The sequence below is a fragment of the Canis lupus genome, chromosome 7 (assembly GCF_003254725.2).
Source record: "Canis lupus dingo isolate Sandy chromosome 7, ASM325472v2, whole genome shotgun sequence".
In the NCBI taxonomy this organism is placed as follows: Eukaryota; Metazoa; Chordata; class Mammalia; order Carnivora; family Canidae; genus Canis; species Canis lupus.
This window is the reverse complement of record NC_064249.1, coordinates 10,189,672-10,212,686: the sequence shown is the minus strand read 5'-3', so window position 1 is coordinate 10,212,686 and position 23,015 is coordinate 10,189,672. Positions and strand designations below refer to the sequence as shown.

General features: G+C 34.6%; 1 protein-coding gene across 1 annotated transcript in view; it reads right to left on the bottom strand.

Annotated features, from left to right (window-relative positions):
* The window catches only part of PPP2R5A (protein phosphatase 2 regulatory subunit B'alpha), a 63,403-nt gene that overhangs the window by 20,301 nt on the left and 20,087 nt on the right, over positions 1–23,015 (bottom strand). The window contains exons 2-3 of the mRNA XM_025429866.3: positions 14,573–14,769; positions 11,735–11,836 (exon numbers count right to left, since the gene is read on the bottom strand). Of these exons, the coding sequence (XP_025285651.1) occupies positions 11,735–11,836; positions 14,573–14,769 (299 nt within the window). The remainder of the gene's footprint in view (positions 1–11,734; positions 11,837–14,572; positions 14,770–23,015) is intronic.

Genomic DNA, 23,015 nt, shown 5'->3' with positions numbered 1-23,015 from the left:
GTAATTATGGTAACTCTGGGTCATTAGTGTCAGGAATGAATAAATTATAGGACACTCAGTTGGTGTTTGCAGAGAAGTGGAGAATTTATTGGTGTGGAAAATCCACACATTTGGTGTCAAAAGTGTTATGGATAAAGGAAACAAGTTTTCCTTTTAGCTACGTATAGTGTGGCTCAGGCAGTCGAGCATCCAACTCTTGATATTGGCTCAGGTCATGATTTCAGGGTCATAAGATCAAGCCCCATGTCAGCCTCTGCTCGAGATTCTCTTTCCCCCTGCCCCCACTTGTGTTCTCTCTAAATAAAAAAATAAAATCTTAAAGAATTATATGGCACACACACACAAAAGAATTATATGGCACAGACTATGGAGGAGACATTTAGAAAAAGGCTGTATCAATGTGGAATAAAGTCAGTAAGAAAAGTTTTAAGGAGGACGTGCAATAGAGCCCTACATTTGATTTGATTTTGGATCAGCCAAGAAGAAAGAGGGCTTATTATAGAAAGGTAGGAGATGTCTTGAGAAGCAGATGGTGTAGGGCATGGGTTGGTGGGTATAGAATCAGAGACTCAATCTTTATGTGGATCCTAGTTCAGTAGAAGTTAAGATGCATGGTAAGATGGGTTAAACATGAGTTTAACATGAGTTAAAGTTAAACATGAGTCAAGTATGGCATGCATTAGCCTATATGCTTTACTTCTTAAGATCTGCATCAGAAATATAGGGCTTAAGGCTGAATACTATTAAGAATAATCGCATGTCTTTTGGGAGACTTGCATGACAGCAAGCTGAATCCCCTAAATCACATATTCAGTTGAAACCTATACCTATCACAGATATCACATTATTTCTTACATAGTTTTCATCTACATCATTTAACTGACATAATGAACATTACCTGACCAGTCAAGATTAGCAGCAAACTGCTTTTATGCAGCCAACTTAGCACCACTAAAGTGATGATAACAAAAGTTTATCTAATAAACACATGCTAAGTAATGTCAAACAGAAGTAAAACAAACACTAGTGATCTGAGCTGAAAATCTTCAGGATGCAAAAATTAAGACTTTGCTTCCATAAAATTGTACCCTGCCCCCACTGTCTCTCTCTCTGCATTACTTTTTTCTTGTATTTATCACACCCTGACATAGTATTATTTATTATTCTTTTCCACTAGAATTAAAGGATTCTGCTTATTCGTTCAGTACTTTATCTCCAGTATTTAGAACAATGCCTTGAACACATTTACTGAATAAAAATCATAGTTGATGAGTGACTGTTTCTGTGTAATTACTAAACTTTCTCTATATTCTTCTATATGAAGAAATAATTTGCTCTAAGAATCTAAGAAATGTGCTGCAAAGAACAACAGATACTTTTAGCAATGGATTAATTTCTCTAGTAAAATGGCAAACATCATATATGTTCAATGTATGGCTGGTCCTCCTTTTGTGAACCAAAAAAAAAAAAAAAATCCTAAAAGATAAAAGTATAAAGCATAAAAAGATAACTAAAAAAGGATAATCTTACCATTCTACTTCATAATGACTGTACTTTCCTAAGGCAGTTAAAATAAAATATTTAAAATTCTGATCTTCACCAGTAAAAGACTTTATAAGAAGGTACAGCAAAAATAACATAGATGATTTAAGTATCTGAAAATAAGATCTATACAAAAAAGCTAAAGAAACCAGAAATGTTTGGCCCAGAGAGGCAAAAGACCAAGAACCAATTTTAATGAACTGTATACACACAAAAGGCTCTCTTCAAGGAATATGGTGGCCCAATGTTTTCCAAACTCTATTAAGAGGAAACTCATTGAAATGTTTTTTTTTTTTTTTTAAAGATTTTATTTATTTTTTCATGACAGACACACAGAGAGGGAGAGAGGCAGAGACACAGGCAGAGGGAGAAGCAGGCTCCACTCAGGGAGCCCGACACGGGACTTGATCCTGGTCGCTGAGCCACCCGGGCTGCCCTGAAATGGGTTTTAAAACTGATTTAATATATGAAAGAATTCGGGCAGCCCCAGTGGTCCAGCGGTTTAGTGCTGCCTTCAGCCCAGAGTGTGATCCTGGAGACCCTGGATTGAGTCCCACATCGGGCTTCCCTGCCTGGAGACTGCTTCTCCCTCTGCCTCTCTCTCTCTCTCTCTCTCTGTCTCTCATGAATAAATAAAATCTTTTTAAAAATATATATGAAAGAATTCATGTAAGAACTAACATATACTGAACTAAATGAGATACTTCATATTAAGTGTCTAAACATTAAATTTAAGAGCTGTTTGAATGTGAAGGTGTATAGTGTAAAATGTTATGTTCCCAGTTTACATGTCTAATTATAGAGGTCACAAAGAAGAGTTTCTAGTCCCTAAAATACAGGTTATTACTAAAATGGTCTACATTCTAGTCTGTACCCTACATAATTACATCTTAGGTATCTGTGCCATAAAGAAAATAACTAATAAAAAAATTAAACTACTACATAATCTGCCTATATTCTAGGCTAATACAGCAGCCAAGCCTCCCTAATTACCTAAAAGTCAGCATACAGAGAATTATAATCTTGCTTATCCTCAATAAAAACAAAGCAATAATACTTAGGAAAGAAAACAAAAATAATTTGTAACTGTTAATAATCACCATATAGTAATATTTTATAAATTAAAAAATATGACTAGTTACCCACTACTAAAACAGTTTTTCTTCTGTCCCTTTTTTCTTTGTTTCTTTATTTCATTTATTCCATTTTTCCATTGTTTATAGTATTTCCATTACGGTGTGGAAAAAAATTAGCACATTTTTAGGAAATTCATGAACAGGGTTGAAGAAACAAAATTTTGAAAGGTTTTGAAATTACTTGTGATTTTTCCCCCATTAATTTAATGTTTATTTTTCATCCTATCAAATCGATTTCTAAAATCGAGTTTCTGATAAGCTAAATGCAAATGTAAACTTCTAACACAGAACAAAAAATTTCAAGTGAGTTGATACAAAGTATGTTAACAACAGAAAAACTTTCATTGAGCAAATTTCCTCAATGCTACAACTGTCTACAATCTCATTTACCAAAGCAGCTTTAATATACTCCACCCTAAAAAACAATAATTTAAATAATAATGTGGCAACAATATTCTTGACTGATCCTATAAATCAGCTCACTCAGCATTTAGTAGTTTCTGATGTACCTAGACCATTTAATTACCAAATTTAAAAACTGTATACCAAGTTTTAGTTACTAGAAAGATTTTAAACTATAAACATATATACCTAGGACAGAGTTTTTTCATCAGGGGATCACGGAGGTATGAAAATTTCTTGTATGTCTCTGTGTATTCTGTCTTGGGAGAAGACTCATTTTTTAAAAATCATACTTGATAGCAACTCACCACCCACCTAAAATGTTAAAAATAGCACCCACTGCTATTTTCAGGGAATTTTAATGAAATTTCCAATGAGGCCAAACAATATGTTTGTTTGGCTGAATTTTCACTGTTAATTTCCATGAGCATATAAAAATATCTTAACGGAGATACTATTTTTAGAAATTCAAAGACTGAGGAAACTTTTTCAGATTATCCAACTACCTGTGATTTAAAAAAAAAAAAAAAAGACATTAACTTACCAGCTTAGGAGAATTTCATACCTCTAAAACCTTTGTATTATTAAATATATAATTAGTTTTATATCAACTATGGTCTCAAATTTCACATGAACTGGTATACACTATTAAAAATTTTTCCACTTCAGATTTTCTAGTTCTATAAGCTCTAACATGCTGATAAATCTTAAAATTTTTATTAGCTTTTGCTAATCCTAGGATTCCTCTTCTACTTTAGATATATATGTTAGATAAAATAAATAAATGAATGAACAATACAATTACTTAAAGCATCCCCAAGAGTGCAGAATAAAAATTTTTTCTTGTTTTTTAAAATAAAATGGAATGACCACTAAAAATATAAGTTCTGGCAAAATAAAAATCAACACTGTAATTGGAAGTGAACAGCTAGCACCCAAATGTAAATCAGGGTTCCTCTCTACCTCCCAGGAACTATATAGAAAATAGCTGGTGTTGCTGATTATCCAACCTATTGTCATTAAAAATATATTATTTTTCATTTTACTCAAAACAGACTCTTCCCTCCAATGATTGTAGCCTGTGGCAGGCATCGCTGGTTGACTAATACTCATTCCCTTCCTCTTGCCTGTCTCTAATACTCACTGTCAGGCTGCCTTACAACTAACTAGAGAAAAGGAAAAAGGGAATAGAAATAAGAAAGATGAAAAACAATCCAACACAATAAAAAAAGAGATTAAATATTAAGATTTTAAGAGAAACAGAGAGCCAAAGAAGAGCCAACATATGAATAGCTAGCATTCCCAAAGAAGAAAAACAAAGCAGTACAGCAAAAGAAATACTAAAAACTAATACTGAAGAAAACTTTTCAGAAATAAAAGTGGACTTTTGTAAGGAAAGAGTAACGATTCAACTAAGAAAATTTATCTAGAAAAATCAACACTTATGTGGAACCAGTAAAGCACTTGGCCATTAAAGGAAAAACATCCTTTAGGGATCCAAACAAGAAACCCACGTCTTTTTTTTTTTTTTTTTTTTTTAACCCACGTTGTTATATAAGGGAAAGAAAATCAGACTGAAATCAAGACAATGGAATAATATTTAAAATGAATCAAAGATTTCATATCAAATCAAGTTGATGTTTAAAAATTAAAGCTACACACAAACTGCTGTTGTACATGCAAAAACTCAAGGAATAATATTCCCATGAGTCATTCTAATAAAGAATGAGCTCCAGGGGCACCTCCTTGGCTCAGCTGGAAGAGCATGTTAGTCTTGATCTTGTGGTTGCAAGTTTGAGCCCCACAATGGGTGTAGAGATTACTTCAATAAATGAGAACTTAAAAAAAAAAAAAAAAAAAAAAAAAAGAATGAGCTCCAAATTACCAAGAAATGATTAGAGGAACTTTGATATAAGGATTGGCAGTAAAATTAAATATATTACCTGTAGAACTAGTAACAAGCAAAGGGCATAAAGGTGACAGTAGTATACAATTACACATTCTAACCATGTAAGTATTATACAATAATAAAAATATAAAGTTGAGGAAGGGGATGGAGAAGAGTGTATGGAAAGTAGAAACTTTGAGGGGTGCCTGTGTGGCTCAGTTGGTTAAGTGTCTGCCTTCAGCTCGGGTCATGATCCCAGGGTCCTGGGATCAAGCCCCATGTCAGGCTCCCTGCTCAGTGGGGAGCCTGCTTCTCCCTCTGCCCCTCCCCCTGCTGTGTTCTCTGTCAAATAAATATATTAAAAAAAAAAAAGGAAAGTAGAAACTTTGAATGTCTATAAAGGTATTTACTGTGAGAGTAAATGGGTTATTACTTTACATTAGATGCTAGGGAAGTAGGAAGTGGGGGTGAGAATTTCAGTATTGTTCATTTTAGGGAACTAATAAATTAGCTGTAAGAATCAAAGGTATCATATAAAGGTATCAGCATAAAGATAACAATAAGAACAAAAATATACTTCTACCCACATGCCAAAAGTACTTATCTTTTAAGAAAACAAGGGAAAACAGTATAGTCTTAAAAACTGTACTAGGTTCTATGCATATATTATCCCATTCAATCCTTATACAATCCAATCCTATTTTATTCCAGTTTTATAAAGGAGGATAAAGAGAAGTTAAGCAGCTTAGCCAAGGATCATTTCCATTTCACCATGCTTTGTAATGATAATAATTCTCTTACTTGTTAGAATTATTATAGTACATAAATTTTTGTTCCATTTAACCAAAGTACATCTGTACCTATATAGTAACACCTTTAAAAACTCACCTATGAGGGCTAAAAAAGAAAAAGTATGGCTAGTTGAATTATTTGGAAGATCTAATCTACAATGGTGTTACAATGGTGTTAAAATGAAGCTAAAAATGTATGAATTAATAAGCCTCACTAAGAATTGGTCTGTATTATTTTAGGGCCACAAAGTATATTTAGAAGAGGTACTAAAGCTTTTAAAAATTAAGAGCAAGTACTCAGGAGTAATACTTGAGTGGTAAGCCTAATTCTGCCACTTATTACTTTTATAATCTTGGCCAGGATTCTTGATCCTTTTTTTTTTCTTCTTGATCTCTTTTAGCTTCATATAAGCTTATCTAGAAAATGTGAACAATATTTAAAAATTTTTATTTAAATTTAATTTAGTTAACATATAGTGTTTCAGGAGTAGAAATTAATGATTCATCAGTTGCATATAACACTCAGTGTTCATTATAAAAAGTGCTCTCCCTTACTGCCCCAATTACCCCATCCCCCTACCCTAAAATATGAACAAAATTGTGTAACCAGAAGGATTAAATGAGATGGTGTATATAAAGCAGTTGTCACTATCTCTGAAACATGTAAGTGCTCAATAGTTATTGGTATTGCTATAATATAATTAGCTTGTCTTATAAATGAGTACTATTGGTCATACGTAGACATATTAATTAAATTCTCTAGATATGGGGATCCCTGGGTGGCTCAGCGGTTTGGCACCTGCCTTTGGCCCAGGGTGTAATCCTGGAGTCCCGGGATCGAGTCCCACATTGGGCTCCCTGCATGGAGCCTGCTTGCCCCTCTGCCTGTGTCTCTGCCTCTCTCTCTCTCTCTCTCTCTGTGTGTCTCTCATGAATAAATAAATAAAATCTTTAAAAAAAAATTCTCTAGATAAACATCATTGTGCTTGCCTGCAGATTTCAGGTCATTTTTTAATTTATTTATTCATGAGAGAGACACACACAGAGAGAGAGGCAGAGACACAGGCAGAGGGAGAAGCAGGCCCCATGGAGGGAGCCCAATGTGGGACTCGATCCCGGGACTCCAGGATTACACCCTGGGCCGAAGGCAGGTGCCAAACCGCTGAGCCACCCAGGGATCCCAGATTTCAGGTCATTAATATTATTTTTTCAGTATAAAATTTATTTGAAGCATTAAGGCAAGAGTCCTTTGAACTTTTACTTTCTCCCACAGAGCCCTGCTTAAAAATAAAAAGTATCATTTGAATATTCTCAGAATATTTTAACTAGACAACTAGGGAACAAACAACCAAAAATCCATGACCACAGGCTAGTTTATATAAAAACATGTGCAAAAGAAACACTATACAGATGTGTGTATAGTATAATATTTTATGGCTATAATGGAATCTTTGTAACAGTTTGTAAGTACTGTAAGATGATCTACCCTGAATCCTATCTAAAGAGCTCTAGTTACTAAAGTATCAACTGAGGTAGTGCTAATGTGATTCTACTGAGTGAACCCTAGATGACATTATGTTAAAGCCACATATTTGAGGGGATGTTTGGATGAAGCAGTTAGAGCTAGATAGAAACAGGGAAGGTTTAATGGCAGAATTGCCATTAAAAACCTACATAATAGGTTTTTATTACCAATTTTCCAATTATGTCTGAGGTGTGAACTGTCACACAATGGCATTTAGGTCAGAAAGACTATCCTTCCATCAGTCTCAACTAAAGAGACGTGCTTCAGAGAAAGACTTCTGAATGGCAGACTAAGGACTCCAGTGAACTTGCTGACCCACAAAAACAATCCAAAACAGTATGAGTTGGCTTAAGAAAGAATAAGTGAATGTGAGGGTAGATCAATAGAGATTATCCAGGGGTCCGTGGGTGGCTCAGTCCAGTAAGTGTTTGCTTTCAGCTCAGGTCCTGATTTGAGTCGTGGGACTGAGCCCTGCATTGAGTTCCCTGCTCAGTGAGGAGCCTGCTTCTCCATCTCCTTCTACCACTTCTCTTCTGTTCTGTTCTCTCATTTTCTCTCAAATAAAAAAATAAAATCTTTTTTAAAAAAGAGATTATCCAGTTTGAGGGCCAGAAAGGAAAAAGAATGAACCAAAAAGGAACAGAGTTTCAGAGACCTGAGAGACACCATCAGTCATGCAACATATATATGATGGAAGTCTCAGAGAAGAGAAAGAGGAAGAAAAAATATCTGAAGAAATAATAGCTAAAACCAACTCAAATTTGATGAAACTATTAATTTACACAATGAACTCTTATTGGAGCTAAATGAACTCCAAGCAGAATAAAGTCAAAGGGATCCACATCTACACACATTACAATCCAATTGACAGAAATTAAAAACAAAGAAAATGTTCAAGGCAGCAAGAAAAAAATAGCATTGTATACATGAGGTCCTAAATAAGATAACAACTGACTTACCATCAGAAAACCATGGACACCAAAAGACCTGTGGATAACATAATCTAAGTGCTGAAGGACAAGTACAGTTAACCAAGAATTCTATATCCAGCAAAACTGTCCTTCAAAAATGAACGGGAAATTAAGACATTCCCAGATAAACAAACACTGAGAGAATTCACTAACAGACCTGCTCTACCAGAAATACTAAAGGGATTCCTTTATGAAGAAATAAAAGGATATCCACAAGAAGAAATAAAGAACATACAATTGAACCTTAAATAATGGAAGGGTTAAAGGAACTGACCCCTCCTCATTCAGTCAAAAACCCACGTGTAACTCTTGACTCCTCCAAAGTTTAACTAATAATAGTCTATTGTTGAGGGCAAGTCTTACTGGTAACAGATCAATTAACACGTATCTTATGTGTTATAAATATTATATACTGTATTGTTAAAAAAAAGTAAGCTAGAGTAAAAAATGTTAAAAATATCATAAGGAGGAATGCAAACTAGTGCAGCCACTGTGGAAAACAGTATGGAGCTTCCTCAAAAAATTAAGAATAGAACTACTCTACAATCCAGTAATTGCACTACTGGATATTTATCCAAAAAATACAAAAACGCTAATTCAAAAAGATGTAGCACCCCTATGTTTATTGTAGCATTAGTTACAACAGCCAAATTATGGAAGTAGCTCAAGTGTCCACTGATAAATGAATATGGATAAAGATGTGATATATGTGTGTACACAACAGAATATTACTAAGCCATAAAAAAGAACAAAATCTTGCCATTTGCAACAACATGGACAGATCTATAGAGTATGATGCTAAGTGAAATAAGTCAGTGAGAGAGACAAATACCATATAACTTCACTCATATGTGGAATTTAGGAAGCAAAACAATAGAACAAAGAAAAAAAAAGAGACAAACCAAAAAACAGACCCTATAATTATAGAAAACAAACTGATGGTTGCCAAAGGGAGGATAAGTGAGGGGAATGGATGAAACAGATGAAGGGGATTAAGAGTAAATTTATCACAGTGAGCACTGAGTAAATGCACAGAATTGTTCAATCACTACACTGCACACCTGAAACTAGCATTAACACTGTATATTAACTATACTGAAATTAAAAATTTTTTTACAATCATAAGGAAGAAATAATACATTTACAGTACAGTATTTAGCAAATAAAATCTGCATGTAAGTAGACCCATGCAGTTTAAACTTAAGTTGTTCAAGGGTCAACTATACATATATAAATATAAAAGACAGTATAAATGTATTTATTCATAACACATTTATTCTACTGCTCTATAAGACAAGCACATAAAGGAATAATTACATTGATGGGCATGTATAAAGATCTAATCTGTGGGGCACCTGCATGGCTCAGTCAGTTAAGCATCGGACTCTTGGTTTCGGCTCAGGTCATGATCTTGGAGTTGTGAGATTGAGTCCTGTGTTGAGCTCCCCACTCAGTGGGAAGTGTGCTTCTCCCTCTCCCTACCTTTTTGTGCTCGTGCACATGCTCTAATAAATAAATAAATCTTAAAAAAAGAAGATCTAATTTGTATGACAACAATATCATGAATAACCACTAAGAGGAGGTAAGGAAGGGAATGGAGGTATATTGAACCAAAACTTTGCATGCTACTGAAATTAAGTTAGTATTCAACCAAACTAGATTGTTTTAAGATGCTAACAGTAATCCCCAGGGTAATTACTAAGAAAATAAAAAACACAGTTAATGATACAAAGGAGTTAAAATGGTACCCTAGAAAATATCTATTTTTTTTTTTGAAAATATCTATTTAATACAAAAAGCAGTAATGGAGACTAGAGAAACAAAAAGGCATACAACTTATAGAAAATAGCAAAATGGCAGATGTAAATCCTACCTTATCTGTAAATACCTTAAATGTAAATGGATAAAACACTCCAATCAAAAGACAGAGACTGTCAAAACTGATTATAAAAACATGATCCAACTTTTACAAGACAATTTAGATTAAAAAAATCAGATTATAAAAGTAAAATAACAGAAAAGATATATCATGCAAACAGTAACTAAAAGAGAGGTGGAGTACCTATACTAATATCAGACAAAATAAACTTATGAAACCTTTTAGAGTTATAATGATAAGGACCATCCATCCATAAGTAAGATATAATAATTATAAACATAAGCAGCTAATAACAGGGCCCCAAAATACATAAAGCAAAACCTGACAGAACTGGAGAGAAATACAATTCAACAACAATAGTTGAAAACTTCAACAACTCACTTTCAATAGTGGATAGAAGTAAATAAAAGAACAAGGAAATGGAAGACTTGAATAACGTTAGTCAATAACCAATTAGACTTAACAGATTTCTATTTCTATTATTAGAAATGTGTTATTTCTATTTCTAACACTCTACCCAACAACAGAATAACATTCTTTTCTTCTCAAGTACACACAAAACTTTCTCCATAATATACTGTATGTGAGGCCCTAATACAAGCCTCAATAAATTTAAGGATTGAAAACTTTCAAAGTATATTCTCTAACTACAATGAAATAGAAATAAGTAACAGAAAGAAATGTGGCAGTCACAGATATGTAGAAATTAAACACATTCTCCTAAATAACAAAGAAGGAATCACAGGAAAATTAGAAAATATCTGAGGTGAATGAAAAAAAAAAGGGAACTTATCAAAAATTTATGGGAAACATTAAAACAAAAACTGGTACATCAATGTTCATAATAGCTCTCATTATAATAAGTCAAAACATCCATCAACTGATTAATGGATAAACAAAACATAGTATATCCAGAAAAAGAAATATACAGCCATTAAAAAGAATGAGGTATGGACACATGCAACAACACTGATGAACCTTGTAAATACTATGCTAAATAAAAAACCCAGACAAAAAAGGCCACATATTATATGATTTCATTTATATTAAAATTCAGAACAGGCAAATCCACAGAGACAAAAAAGTAGATAGGTAGTTGTCAGGAACTGTAGAGAAAGGGGAATGGGAAGTGACTGCTGTGAAGGGGGTTTCCACTTGGGGTGATGAAAAAAATTCTAGAATTAGATAGTGGTGATGGTTGCACAGTTTTGTGAACATTCTTAGTACCAATGAATAGTACATTTTAAAATGGTTTAAATGGTAAATTAAAGAAACTGAAAAAGTTTTGGGGAAAAGAAAATAATGATAAGAAAACGTACTAAAAGTCAAATATTTTTAAATAGACACTCAGATCAGGATGCTTGGGTAGCTCAGTGGTTGAGTATCTGCCTTAGGCTCAGGGCGTGATCCCGGGTCGGGGGATCGAGTGAGGAGCCTGCTTCTCCATCTTTCTGTGTCTCTGCCTCTCTCTCTCTGTCTCTCATGAATAAATAAATGAATCTTTTTAAAAAATATTCATATTCATATCTGAAAGAGAACTACCATGATTTCAGCAGAATATCATAAATGCAAAATTGTCAATATATAGTATGTTTCATACTTGTATGTGAGGCCAAGAGGCCTCAAGCGTGGGTTCATCCTCTTCTGGATCAAAATCTGGATTATCACTTGGAGGAAGAGTACGGAAGATATTAGCGCTGATCTGTAAAGAAAAAGAAATTTAGATTTATATTCTTTGTTGTACAATTAAATTAAACGACATAAACAAAATATTTTAAAGATAACTTTAAGGAAAAAGTTAAGTTGTGACAATATACCTAGTTCAAAACCTATAAACCTCATCAATATGTGAAGAAGGCAGGTATTTGTTTCTCTTTTCTCCATCTCACAATTATGACTTCTTCAGATGCCAAACTACCAAAGATTACATACAGATTACCTCTAGATTCCGCTTCCTTAAATTACAAGTCATTCTTTCCAAGTTTTGCTTAATGGGAAAAAATTAAAAAGGAGGGGAGGGAATTATGGGGGGGAAAGCATAAAGTTCCTAACTCTACCTATCTCTAACTTGGTCCTTTTCATCTTTCTGCAATTCCCTCCATATTCTAACCCAGCCATTTATTTACCTTACAATCCAGAAGAGTGTGATAAAAGACCTCCATTTATATACATACACACCACACTAAGGAAAAGGGTGGGGAGGCCAGAATACCTTCACTGCTATTACAGACGTAATTTATAATACCCCACTGGTGATGTAATCTAATGTATTTCATCTACTCTGAGCCTTTAAAAAAAAATCTCTCTGAAATCATGACGTGAGACTGAGATTCTTCACTTCAGATTCAATGAAATATAGTATTTATAATTTCTTCGTTCGCACTGTCCAGGCACCAAGGTAAACTTCGCATCTTTTTTCTCTATTAGACTGTGGTGCCAACTCACAATTCTTTGAAGAATGATGAACAGACTGAGAGACCACATGGTTTAGTAAACATTTAAGGCCAAACCATTAAGGAGTTGTCACCTGAGATAAACTACTTGAGGAATAAAGGATGAGACAAGACGTGTTTGGTGGGGCAAGCGAATTGCCAACTATTCTTATGAAGTGGCATCTAGAGTCAGCCAAAGAACTGTTAACAATTACTATAACCATAAGACTTGGAAAGTAATAACCTAGAATTTGATTGCTAGAACTCAAAGCCAGTATATGAAGGCAGAACCAATAAATAGTTTGATGGGTATCGATTTCACAAAGAATGGCAGAAAGTCACAGATAAAATCTGAAAAGTAAAAATATCCCATAAGAGGGCAAACTTTGCCTTTGAGATCATACTTATTATTGGTAGTAAAAGAATAAAATTAACCTTGTAGCCAAAACCAGAAGTAACTATATATAACAAATATATATAAAAGTTTTACAGGGCCAACAGGGTAAGTTGGCTTCATGCTTATCCAGAAATTCCATAACCAGAAGTTTAAAAAAAAAAAAAAAAAAAAAAGACAAAACATACACACCTTTTTTCTTGGGGAAAGAAATTAAATCCCAGGGTTTATTATTATATAGCAAATTACAAAATAATTTGACTCAAATTGAGTATTTTCAATATGCAAATATTTAAGTATTTTCAATATCCAAGTCAATAACTTTAAGTAATCTCTACACAAAACATGGGGCTTGAACTCACAATTCCAAAATCAAGAGTTGCATGCTCTATCCACTGAGCCAGTCAGGTGCCCCCCCCACCCCCCAAGTCAGTAGTACCTTTACAGAGATAAAAAATAAAGTACCTTTCCAGGATTTTCAAAATTCCTGAATACAAACCATATGAAATCAGTAAAATGGAAATACTGCTTTCTCCTGAACATAAATACTGCTTTCTCCTGAACATATTTTAATGATAAACACAAAACAAAACACAAAATAAGTTTGTCAGTATTCAATATTTCTGTTTTCAAAGAGTCCCTTTTTACTGTCTGAGAGTTTTAAGAAGCCAATTTTATTTTGATCAATGTTCCCTGTACAGCTAATCTCTTAAATATTCTTTAAGACTTTTATTTTCATTTTACAAAAACAAAAAACAAAAATTTTCTAGTACAGTGTGATGAAAGAAAACTCAACTAGCATAATAGGGTCAAATTTAACTACATTAAATTTTTGTTTTGTTCTTCCCCCAGAACATATATTGGGCAAGGGGAAGGAAATGAAGATAACTACAAATTATACTTGCTATAACCTTCTATACTCGGGTAACATTTAAGCTTCAATTATGTACTCAGTGACTCTCTAATTACTCCAACTAAATTTTTTGTATTTTGTTACTATGCACCAACATACAAAAATCCCAAATCCTAAACAAATTTCTGTTTGATGAAGAATAAGTTGAATTATTAATGAACAGTATCTTAACCTTAGTTTAATAAAGTTAGCAGTAATTTCTTTTCACAGAGATTTGATACACTTATTTATATTATTTAACTTTTTAAGGGTCCTGAGTTTTTATTAAAATTTAAGTGTAATAGACTCTATAAATATACTAAAGTATTGTAAATTAATATAATTTTCAGACCTGACTCCTTTACCCAACTGCTGAAGCGTAGAGTCCCATAGTTTTTTATTCTCTTCCCACTTTAGGCATTCTTCTTGGTAACAATTCCACCCTGATAATTATCTATCAGTCTGTATAATCTTAAGCCTACATCTTTCTCTTAAACTCTACATCTGCATTATACAATATGGCGGCCACCAGCCACTGTGGCTACTGAATTTTCAATCTAATAGAAGCAAGAACAGCCTCACTGGAATGAATGGATAATTTTCCAAATGGACTATTTTAAAACCAGTTTGAGTATACTGATTATTACACATTTATTAAATATCAGTCTCAATAATTTTTAATCACACCTTAGATCTTACTTGAATTTATATAAATCTTACCATTTTTACTATATCAGAATACGCTGATTCAACAATTACACCACGATTAGTTGAAACATACTCAACCAGTTCATTCAGTGTTGCTCTTTTAATTTCTTTGCTCTTCAAGTCTGAAACAGAGTCCATGAAATCAAACAGTATACAACACTGCTGCAACTTCTGACAGAAAAGCTCTTGTTGTTCATTGGAAGTGGCATCTATAAATAAAAATAAAGAAAACCTTAGAAATTACCTATTCAGAGATTACCTTTAATATGGTTATTAATTTTATAGATGCTATTCATACACATAAAGCTTCTCTCAAAAATCTAGTGAGGAAAAAAAAAACCCACTGAAAAATTAACCCATCTAATTTCATCATTCATGCCAGAAACCAGGAAACAATGACTTTTCCTCCTCTCTCACTACCCCTAATATATCATTAAGTGTTACTGAATCTGTTTTTTTTTGTTTTTTTTTAAGATTTATTTACTTATTCATGAAAAACACAGAGACAGAGACAGAGGTAGAGGGAGAAGCAGGCTCTCACAAGGGAGCCCGATGTGGACCTTGATCCCGGGACACTGGGATCACGCCCTGAGCTGAAGGCAGATGCTCAACCGCTGAGCCACCAGGCATCCCAATTTTTTTTTTTTTAAGATTTTATTTTTTTATTCATGAGAGACACACAGAGAGAAGCAGAGACACAGGCAGAGGGAGAAGCAGGCTCCATGCAGGGAGCCTGACGTGGGACTCGATCCTGTTGACTCCAGGGATCACACCCCGGGCCAAAGGCAGGCGGCTAAACCACTCAGCCACCCAGGGATCCCTTCTGTTTCTTTAACATATCTGGAATCTATCCTTTTCTTGTCATTCCCACTGTCATTTTAATATCCTCATCATCCATCATCTAAAATACAATAGTGATATCCTAACTGCTCCTCTTGCCTGGTCCCATTAACTACTACAACACCTGATTTATCTTCTAAACGATCTCAAAAGCTATGCTCTTGCTAAAAGGAGAATCATTCTGATCATATTCAGCACTTCTCGATGATCTTCCAAAAATTACAAATTGAAGTTCAAACTCCTCAGGATTGCATATAAAATTCAGCAGTCTACTGTCAACAATCATCTCTCAACACTTCTCAGCCATGTACCCTCACTTTGGTTAAACCATATTCCCTGCAACTTGTGAAGATTTTAGTTTCCTCTGCCTGGAATGCCCTTTTCCCACATTCCCATCCTGGGAACTCTCCCCATTTATTAAGTTTCAGCAGAAACACCCTCCTCAGAAACTCTAAAACAACTAAAGTTAATTGGTTAATCCACTTTTACCCAAATGTATCTTAGGTGAGTACCTCTACCATAGTATTTATTGTGCTATATGGCAATTATGTTTTACATGTATAATACACCTAGACTACGAGACCACTAAAGATAGGAAACAAGTGTGATCTTTATTTTTGCCTCTTCCTCCTCCTCCCAATCACCTCATATCTACCACAGTGCCTAGCACATAATACACACTCAGTAAATGCTTATTATTTTACCTTCTACTTTTAACAAAAATATGGGGACATTATATTGATTTGATTCTAACAAATATATTAAATCCTTTTGTTTCCAACATTTGAAAAATAACAAAACTTCAATCCTGAACTTTCACATCTGTAAACAAGGACCTTCAATTAGCTCAATTTCTAAGTTTCTTGACTACTGAGATTAAATTTTTAAAAATCACAGAGATGTCTACTTAATACTGATACTTAGTTTAAAAAATATAAGACGAATACCTCTGCTTTTTTTAAGCTTCCCAAATTATGTTAAACTTATTAGATTTGGTATGTGTTATACACTAGAAAAGGAGTGATTATTTAAGCTATGAGACTCCTTCTCAACTCATACTGTAGAGGAAATACCCACGAGTTTTCTCAGTTAGTAATACCTTTATGTATTTATAAAGACTGAAATTTGATACCACTAAAAAAATTCTCACTACTGTAAAACTGCATGGTCTTAGGCAGAAGGAGAATCAAGACAACTTTAGGAAAGTGAAACATTTCATCTTTGAAGAATTATTAACACAACTTTTAAAATACAAAAGCCCTGGGGTACCTGGTAGTGCAGTCGGTTGAGCATCCAACTCTTAGGTTCAGCCTAAGTCATGAGCTCAGGGTTGTGAGACAGAGCCTGTGGGAGGAGTCTGCTTAAGATGCTTTCCCTCCCTCTCCCTCTGCCCCTCCAACAGTCACATGCTCCCGCATACTCACTCAGTCTAAAATAAATCTTAAAAACAAACAACAACAAAAAAAACAGCAACTCACAAAAATCCTGTACTTATCTCTAAGCATTAAAAAAAAAAAAATGCAATGTGAATATGTATCTGGCTCACATTTTAAGAAATACTGTTCTGGTATGCCTAGGTGGCTCAGGTTAAGCCTCTGCCTTTGCCTCAGGTCATATGCCTAGGTGGCTCAGGTTAAGCCTCTGCCTTTGGCTCAGGTCATGATCCCAGGGTCCTAGAATCCAACCCCATGTCAGGCCCCCACTCATGGGGAGTCTGCTTCTCCATCTGTTTCCCCTCATTTGTGCTCATGTTCTCTCTCTCTTTCATAAATAAATAAAATATTTTTAAAAAAGACAGAAATACTGCTCCAGAGAACTATTTCCCAAGGTGTGAATTGTAACTCATAGGTGGAGAGTAGATATTTTAGTGGGTCATGACCAGAATTTTAAAATGTATATCAATGTGCTGCAGGGCACCTAAGTGGCTCAGTCAGTTAAAAGTTTGACTCTTGGTTTCAGCTCAGATCAAGATCTCATTGGGTCCTTGAAATCAAGCCCACCCCGTCCTTGGGATCATGGGCAGTGGGGAGTCTGCTTGAAGATTTTCTCTCACTGTCTATCCCCCCACTCTCACTTGTACACTCTTCACTGTCTCTCAAATAAATAAATCTTAAAAAAAAAAAACAATGTGTTGCATGTATATGAGTACAGTGTTTATAAAACGTGTTTTTTTTTTATTCTTTTTTTTTTTTAATTTTTTTTTTATTTATTTATGATAGTCACAGAGAGAGAGAGAGGCAGAGACATAGGCAGAGGGAGAAGCAGGCTCCATGCACCGGGAGCCCGAGGTTTGAAAGCCACTACTTTACAATATGTAAGGCACGCCCATGATCACAAAACAGATCTGTAATGAAAATGGGATTCAAATCACTTAGCATGCAAGAACAAATATATGACTATAGTCTTTGAAAAAGTATCAATTGCTCCAATAGCTATATTCTAAATACTTAACTAGAGATTCACAATGCATGTTAAAAATGACAAATTTGTTTACTTCTTCCCCTTCACTCTGAAATAAGACTAAACAAACAAAAAAGGAATGCAGATGTGTGTGTGTGTGTGTGTGTGTGTGTGTGTAACCCCACAATAACAAAGAGAATAGAAGAATAGGCCTTTAGGCAAAAAACTTCAACAAATTTTGGGAAAACTCAAAGTACAATAAGAACTGCTAAGTGAAAAAACCTAAACACAATAAATTAGAAACTGCCTGGTAAAATACAGGATGAGATTAAAACATAAACTGAAAATAGGAGATTACAGAAATCTGTATGGGGGCACTTGGGTGGCTCAGTGGTTGAGCGTCTGTCTTTGGCTCAGGTCATGATCCCGGGGTCCTGGGATTGAGTCCCACATCAGGCGCCCACAGGGAGCCTGCTTCTCCCTCTGCCTATGTTTCTGCCTCTGTGTCTCTCATGAATAAAGAAATAAAATCTTTAAAAAAAATCCGTATGTACTGAACAATCTACCATCTCAGTCTAAAAAACAGTCAAGCATTCATGCTTTAGGCAAAAAAATAAAATTTAAAAAAGGGGGTGCTGGTGGTGGTGGGCCTTCCTAAAGAAACTCAACTGTCCCAGAGAAAAATAGCTTTTACTAGTTAGTCCCCTGACCAATTGCTCGAAGCAAAAGCAGGTAGTCAGTAAACCCATCCAACTTATAAAGTGACTTTTTTTGTTGTTCACTAATATTAACAGAAAATAAAGGATCACCAGATAGTCAAGGATGGCCTTGAAACATGAAAGATTTCCTGATTACTCAATCAGGAAAAAATTATTCCAAGCAATGGGTTAATTTAGCATATTACTTTGAAATTTCAGATGCCCAGGAGAAAAGACTAAAAGCTTTCAGATTAAAAAAAAAATTAACCACAAAAGAACCAGAGGCAGAATATCCATTAGATTTCTTATCAGCAAGAGTGATGCCAGAAGATAATGGAGCTATAGCATTCAAATTTGAATCCTAGTCTAGAACTATATAACTAGCCAACTATCAATTAAGTATAATGATTCAATAAGGATATTTTCAGACATGCAAATACTTGGAAAAATTGACACCCTCACCTTTCTTAGGAAATTACCTAAGGGCATGATGCAACAATAAAGGAAAAAGAGAAAGAAATGGAATCTAGGAATAGGGGAATCAATCTAGAAAAGCAATAAAGTCCTAGAGAGCAACTAAGCCATTTAGAACAAGAGGAAATAAGCCCCATGTGATGCCTACTAGAGGATCAATCAATAGGATATCTTATTACATGGAAGAAAAACTTGAGAGTATGTCAAAAGTACAAGAAAAACACAATTAGAAACTCCAGGAAAAAAAAAAAAAAAGGAAACTCCAGGAAATACTAAAAAAAAAAAAAAAAAACAACTATATAAGGAAATGTAATTACATTTTTTTTAAATTTTTATTTATTTATTTATGATAGTCACAGAGAGAGAGAGAGGCAGAGACACAGGCAGAGGAAGAAGCAGGCTCCATGCACCGGGAGCCCGACATGGGATTCGATCCCGGGTCTCCAGGATCGCGCCCTGGGCCAAAGGCAGGCGCCAAACCACTGCGCCACCGAGGGATCCCTGTAATTACATTATATGGCTCTGAAGCCTATGTAGTCACACAACATAAGTCATGCTCACTGACTTTTGACTTTTAGAATTACAATTTAGAGAAAATTATAGTGTAGAAAATGTTACCAACCTTAAAAATGTAACGTAAAGATGACTAAAGTTGAAGGTGAAAGAGAAAAGGAGAAACTGAAAGGCACCACCTTTCCAAGTTCATTTCCCATTACTCCCCATGTTCCATTTATACTGACACTTGAAATTTCCTGATTTACATGAACCAGTTGGAATGCACTCTCTCATCATTATTCTTCAACCTCTTCAGAAGCGAATAAAGATAGTGCCCACCTATACACTAACCAATAAGAAAAAACTTTAGCCAAAGGATTTCAAATCTACCAGAACAATTAACGATGTTTAAACACGATAATATCCCCTGCTATGAGAGAACTAGGATATTTTAGCCTAATACCATTCTTTATAAAATTTCCTTTGTTCTAATTTCATGCTCAGCAAGTATACTAGTTTTAAATTTTGTCCACAAATTATTTGACACTCTTCTCTTCAAAAGGTGGAATTTATTTCTCCTATGAATGTGGGCTGGACTTAGTGAGACTTGCTTCTAAAGAACAGACTCGGTATTGCAGAATGAAGTATGCGACTTCCAAATCTAGGTCATAAAAGTAAGGCCTATAACTTTCGAGACTGGTTCTTCCTAAAAAGAACCAGGGTAAGTTATACAAGACCTCAAGGTTCATAGAGCAGACTGTTTGAGAAAAATAATACCTATGTGGTTGAGTATATTGTTTGGATGATTACAATAACTCATCTAATACTAGCAAACTTTGTAAAAAAAAATTTTGAAGATTTAGAATCTTTAGGAAAATGTGGTAAGGAAGTTTTACACTATATTCTTTGGTGTCAATTTATGAAACTATTTAGGAAGACTACCAAGATAGCTTTAAGTTAATGTCTGAGCCTATTTCTCTGTCTTATATACTCAGATACATGGTTTCTTTTTATCATACACAGTACAAATATAAATTAACCAAATTCATGACACAGTAATAAATGCCAATTTATTAATTTAGGATAAGAAATCATTCCCCCGTGTACAATATTAGAATATTATATTATGTGTTCCTTAGGCAGACCTAAAGAAGCCAAAACATAATCAGAATGATGTTTGGTATTTTAATTTTCTATTGCTTAGTAAAAATTATCTCAAATTTAGTGGCTTATTACCAGTTTCTTTGGGTCAGAGATTCAAACAGAACACAGCAAGGACAACTTATCTCTGCTCTATGATGTCTCAGGCCTCAGCTAGAAAACTAGAAAGCTAAGAGGTAGAATCCTGTGAAGGCTAAACCACTCATATGTCTGATAGTTAATTCAAGCTTTTGACTGAAGGTCTACCTGGGGCTAGTGCCAGAAACCCCACATGTGGCCTCTCCATGTGGCTGGAGCTTCCTCACAATACGGTGACTGAGTTCCAGGGTAAGGAATTTAAGAAGTCTAACAAAAAACAAGAAAGACTCTTAAGAAAGTTAAAAAAAATTTTTTTAAGATTTTATTTATTAATGAGAGACACACAGAGAGAGGCAAAGACAGAGGGAGAGGGAGAAGCAGCATCCCTGCAGGAAGCCCAATGCAGAACTCAATCCCAGCACTCTAGGATCATGCCCTGAGCTGAAGGCAGATAGATGCTCAACCGCTGAGCCACCCAGGCATCCCGAAAGTTACAAAATTTTTATGAAATATATAAAAGATGTAAATAACAAAGATATACCATTAGTCGTGAATGAAAAGACTCAATGTCTTCCCCAATGAATATACAGGGAATGCAATTTAGACTGCAACATGATGCTGCCATTAGCAGGGTGTTTTGTCGGAACTTGAAGAATTGCTCTTAAAATTCATCAGGAAAAATGAAGAGCCAAGAAGTGCCAAGATGATTTCTAAGATGAAGAAGGGAAGACTAATCTTAACAATCTATAGTAATTAAAACTACATGATTTGGGGCAGAAAGAGACAAAAAGACTGGAGAAGAAAAAATAAGGTACCATGGGACAGTCTAGTGTACATAAACAAAAGGTTAATATATAATAAATAGAGTTGGCTTTTTTAAAAAAAGTCAGTAGTAAATTTTAATTTAAAAAGTTATGTTAGGACCACTGGCTATTCATAAGGAAAAAAATAGATCCCTCCTTCACACCATTTATAAAAATTAATTTCCTCCAGAGAGCTAAAAGACCAAATGTGAATAGGAAAACTACAAAACATCTCATTTTAAAACCAACTCTGGACTGGCATCCAAAATGCACAAAAGAATATCTGTAAACAAAAAAAGGGACAAATCTACAGAAAAAGGTACATGAAACATAAATGACCAACAGATATGAAGACATTCAATCACACAGGAAACAGAAAAATGTAAAAACGATATTTATAAATTTATGTATGAAATGCTATACATCATTTCATACCCATTGCATACGAATGACAAAGTGTGGGAAACTCTTCTGCTTCGAGCAGACTAATGTTCCCACTGTAAACTACTAAAAACCGGACAAAATATGTAAAATAACTGCTTTCAGACAGTGGCAAAGAGGCAATATGGGACTGTGATACCGGAAAGAAGGGAAACAGAGTGAGGCCCACAATCATACCAGCTCTCTGTTAACACTTTCCAGACTGTACCACAGCGAGAAGCCTCAAAATAGCAAGCAGCCTTACTGAGCTAAATAGGCAGTAAGTGGAGATCCGGGTTAATATGGTGCCTAGAATTTACATATTAAAGTACTAGAGAGAAAGGTACCATACAGAAGAAATTTCTATTTTTCTGTTTACATTTAAGTGATGACACTTTTTAAATCTGCTTACACAGCAAGTCTTTAAAAAAATTTTTTTTAATAGCAGGTGAATGAGAGAGAGCATATGCACACATGTGGGGATGAGGGAAGGGGCAAAGAGAGAGGATCCCAAGCAGACTCCATGCTATGTGCAGAGCCCCAAGATCATGACCTGAACCAAAACCAAGAGTCAGAAGTTTAATAAACTGAGCCACTCAGGTACCCCAGCAAGTCATCTTTAATATAAAATCAACCTTGGATTCTGTCATGAATATTATATGATCATGATGTATCATCCTATTTATATGTTGCTAAATTTAATTTATTAATGTTCTGTATAACATCTTTGCATCTAAGTTCATAAGGGATATTGGTCTGTAATTTTATTTTCTTGTAATGTCCTTGTCAGGGTTCTTAATTAGGATTCAATTAAACGGCTATAAGACTTAACTCAGATGTTTGCTTCTTTTTGTGTCAGTTTCAGAAAGCTCTTTATTTCAAGTTATTTTTCCCAATTCCTTTTTCAAATTTGTTGGCATGATTACATACTTGAAAGCTATAAATTCCTAGGTAAGAACAAGGTACTAATTATTACTACAAGAGAAGCTAAAATTTTAGTCCACAGGAAGTTCTAACTTCTAACAAGACGAGGTAAAAACCTCCACAGAACTGAAACACTGCCCACTGAAACAAATGAAAATTATT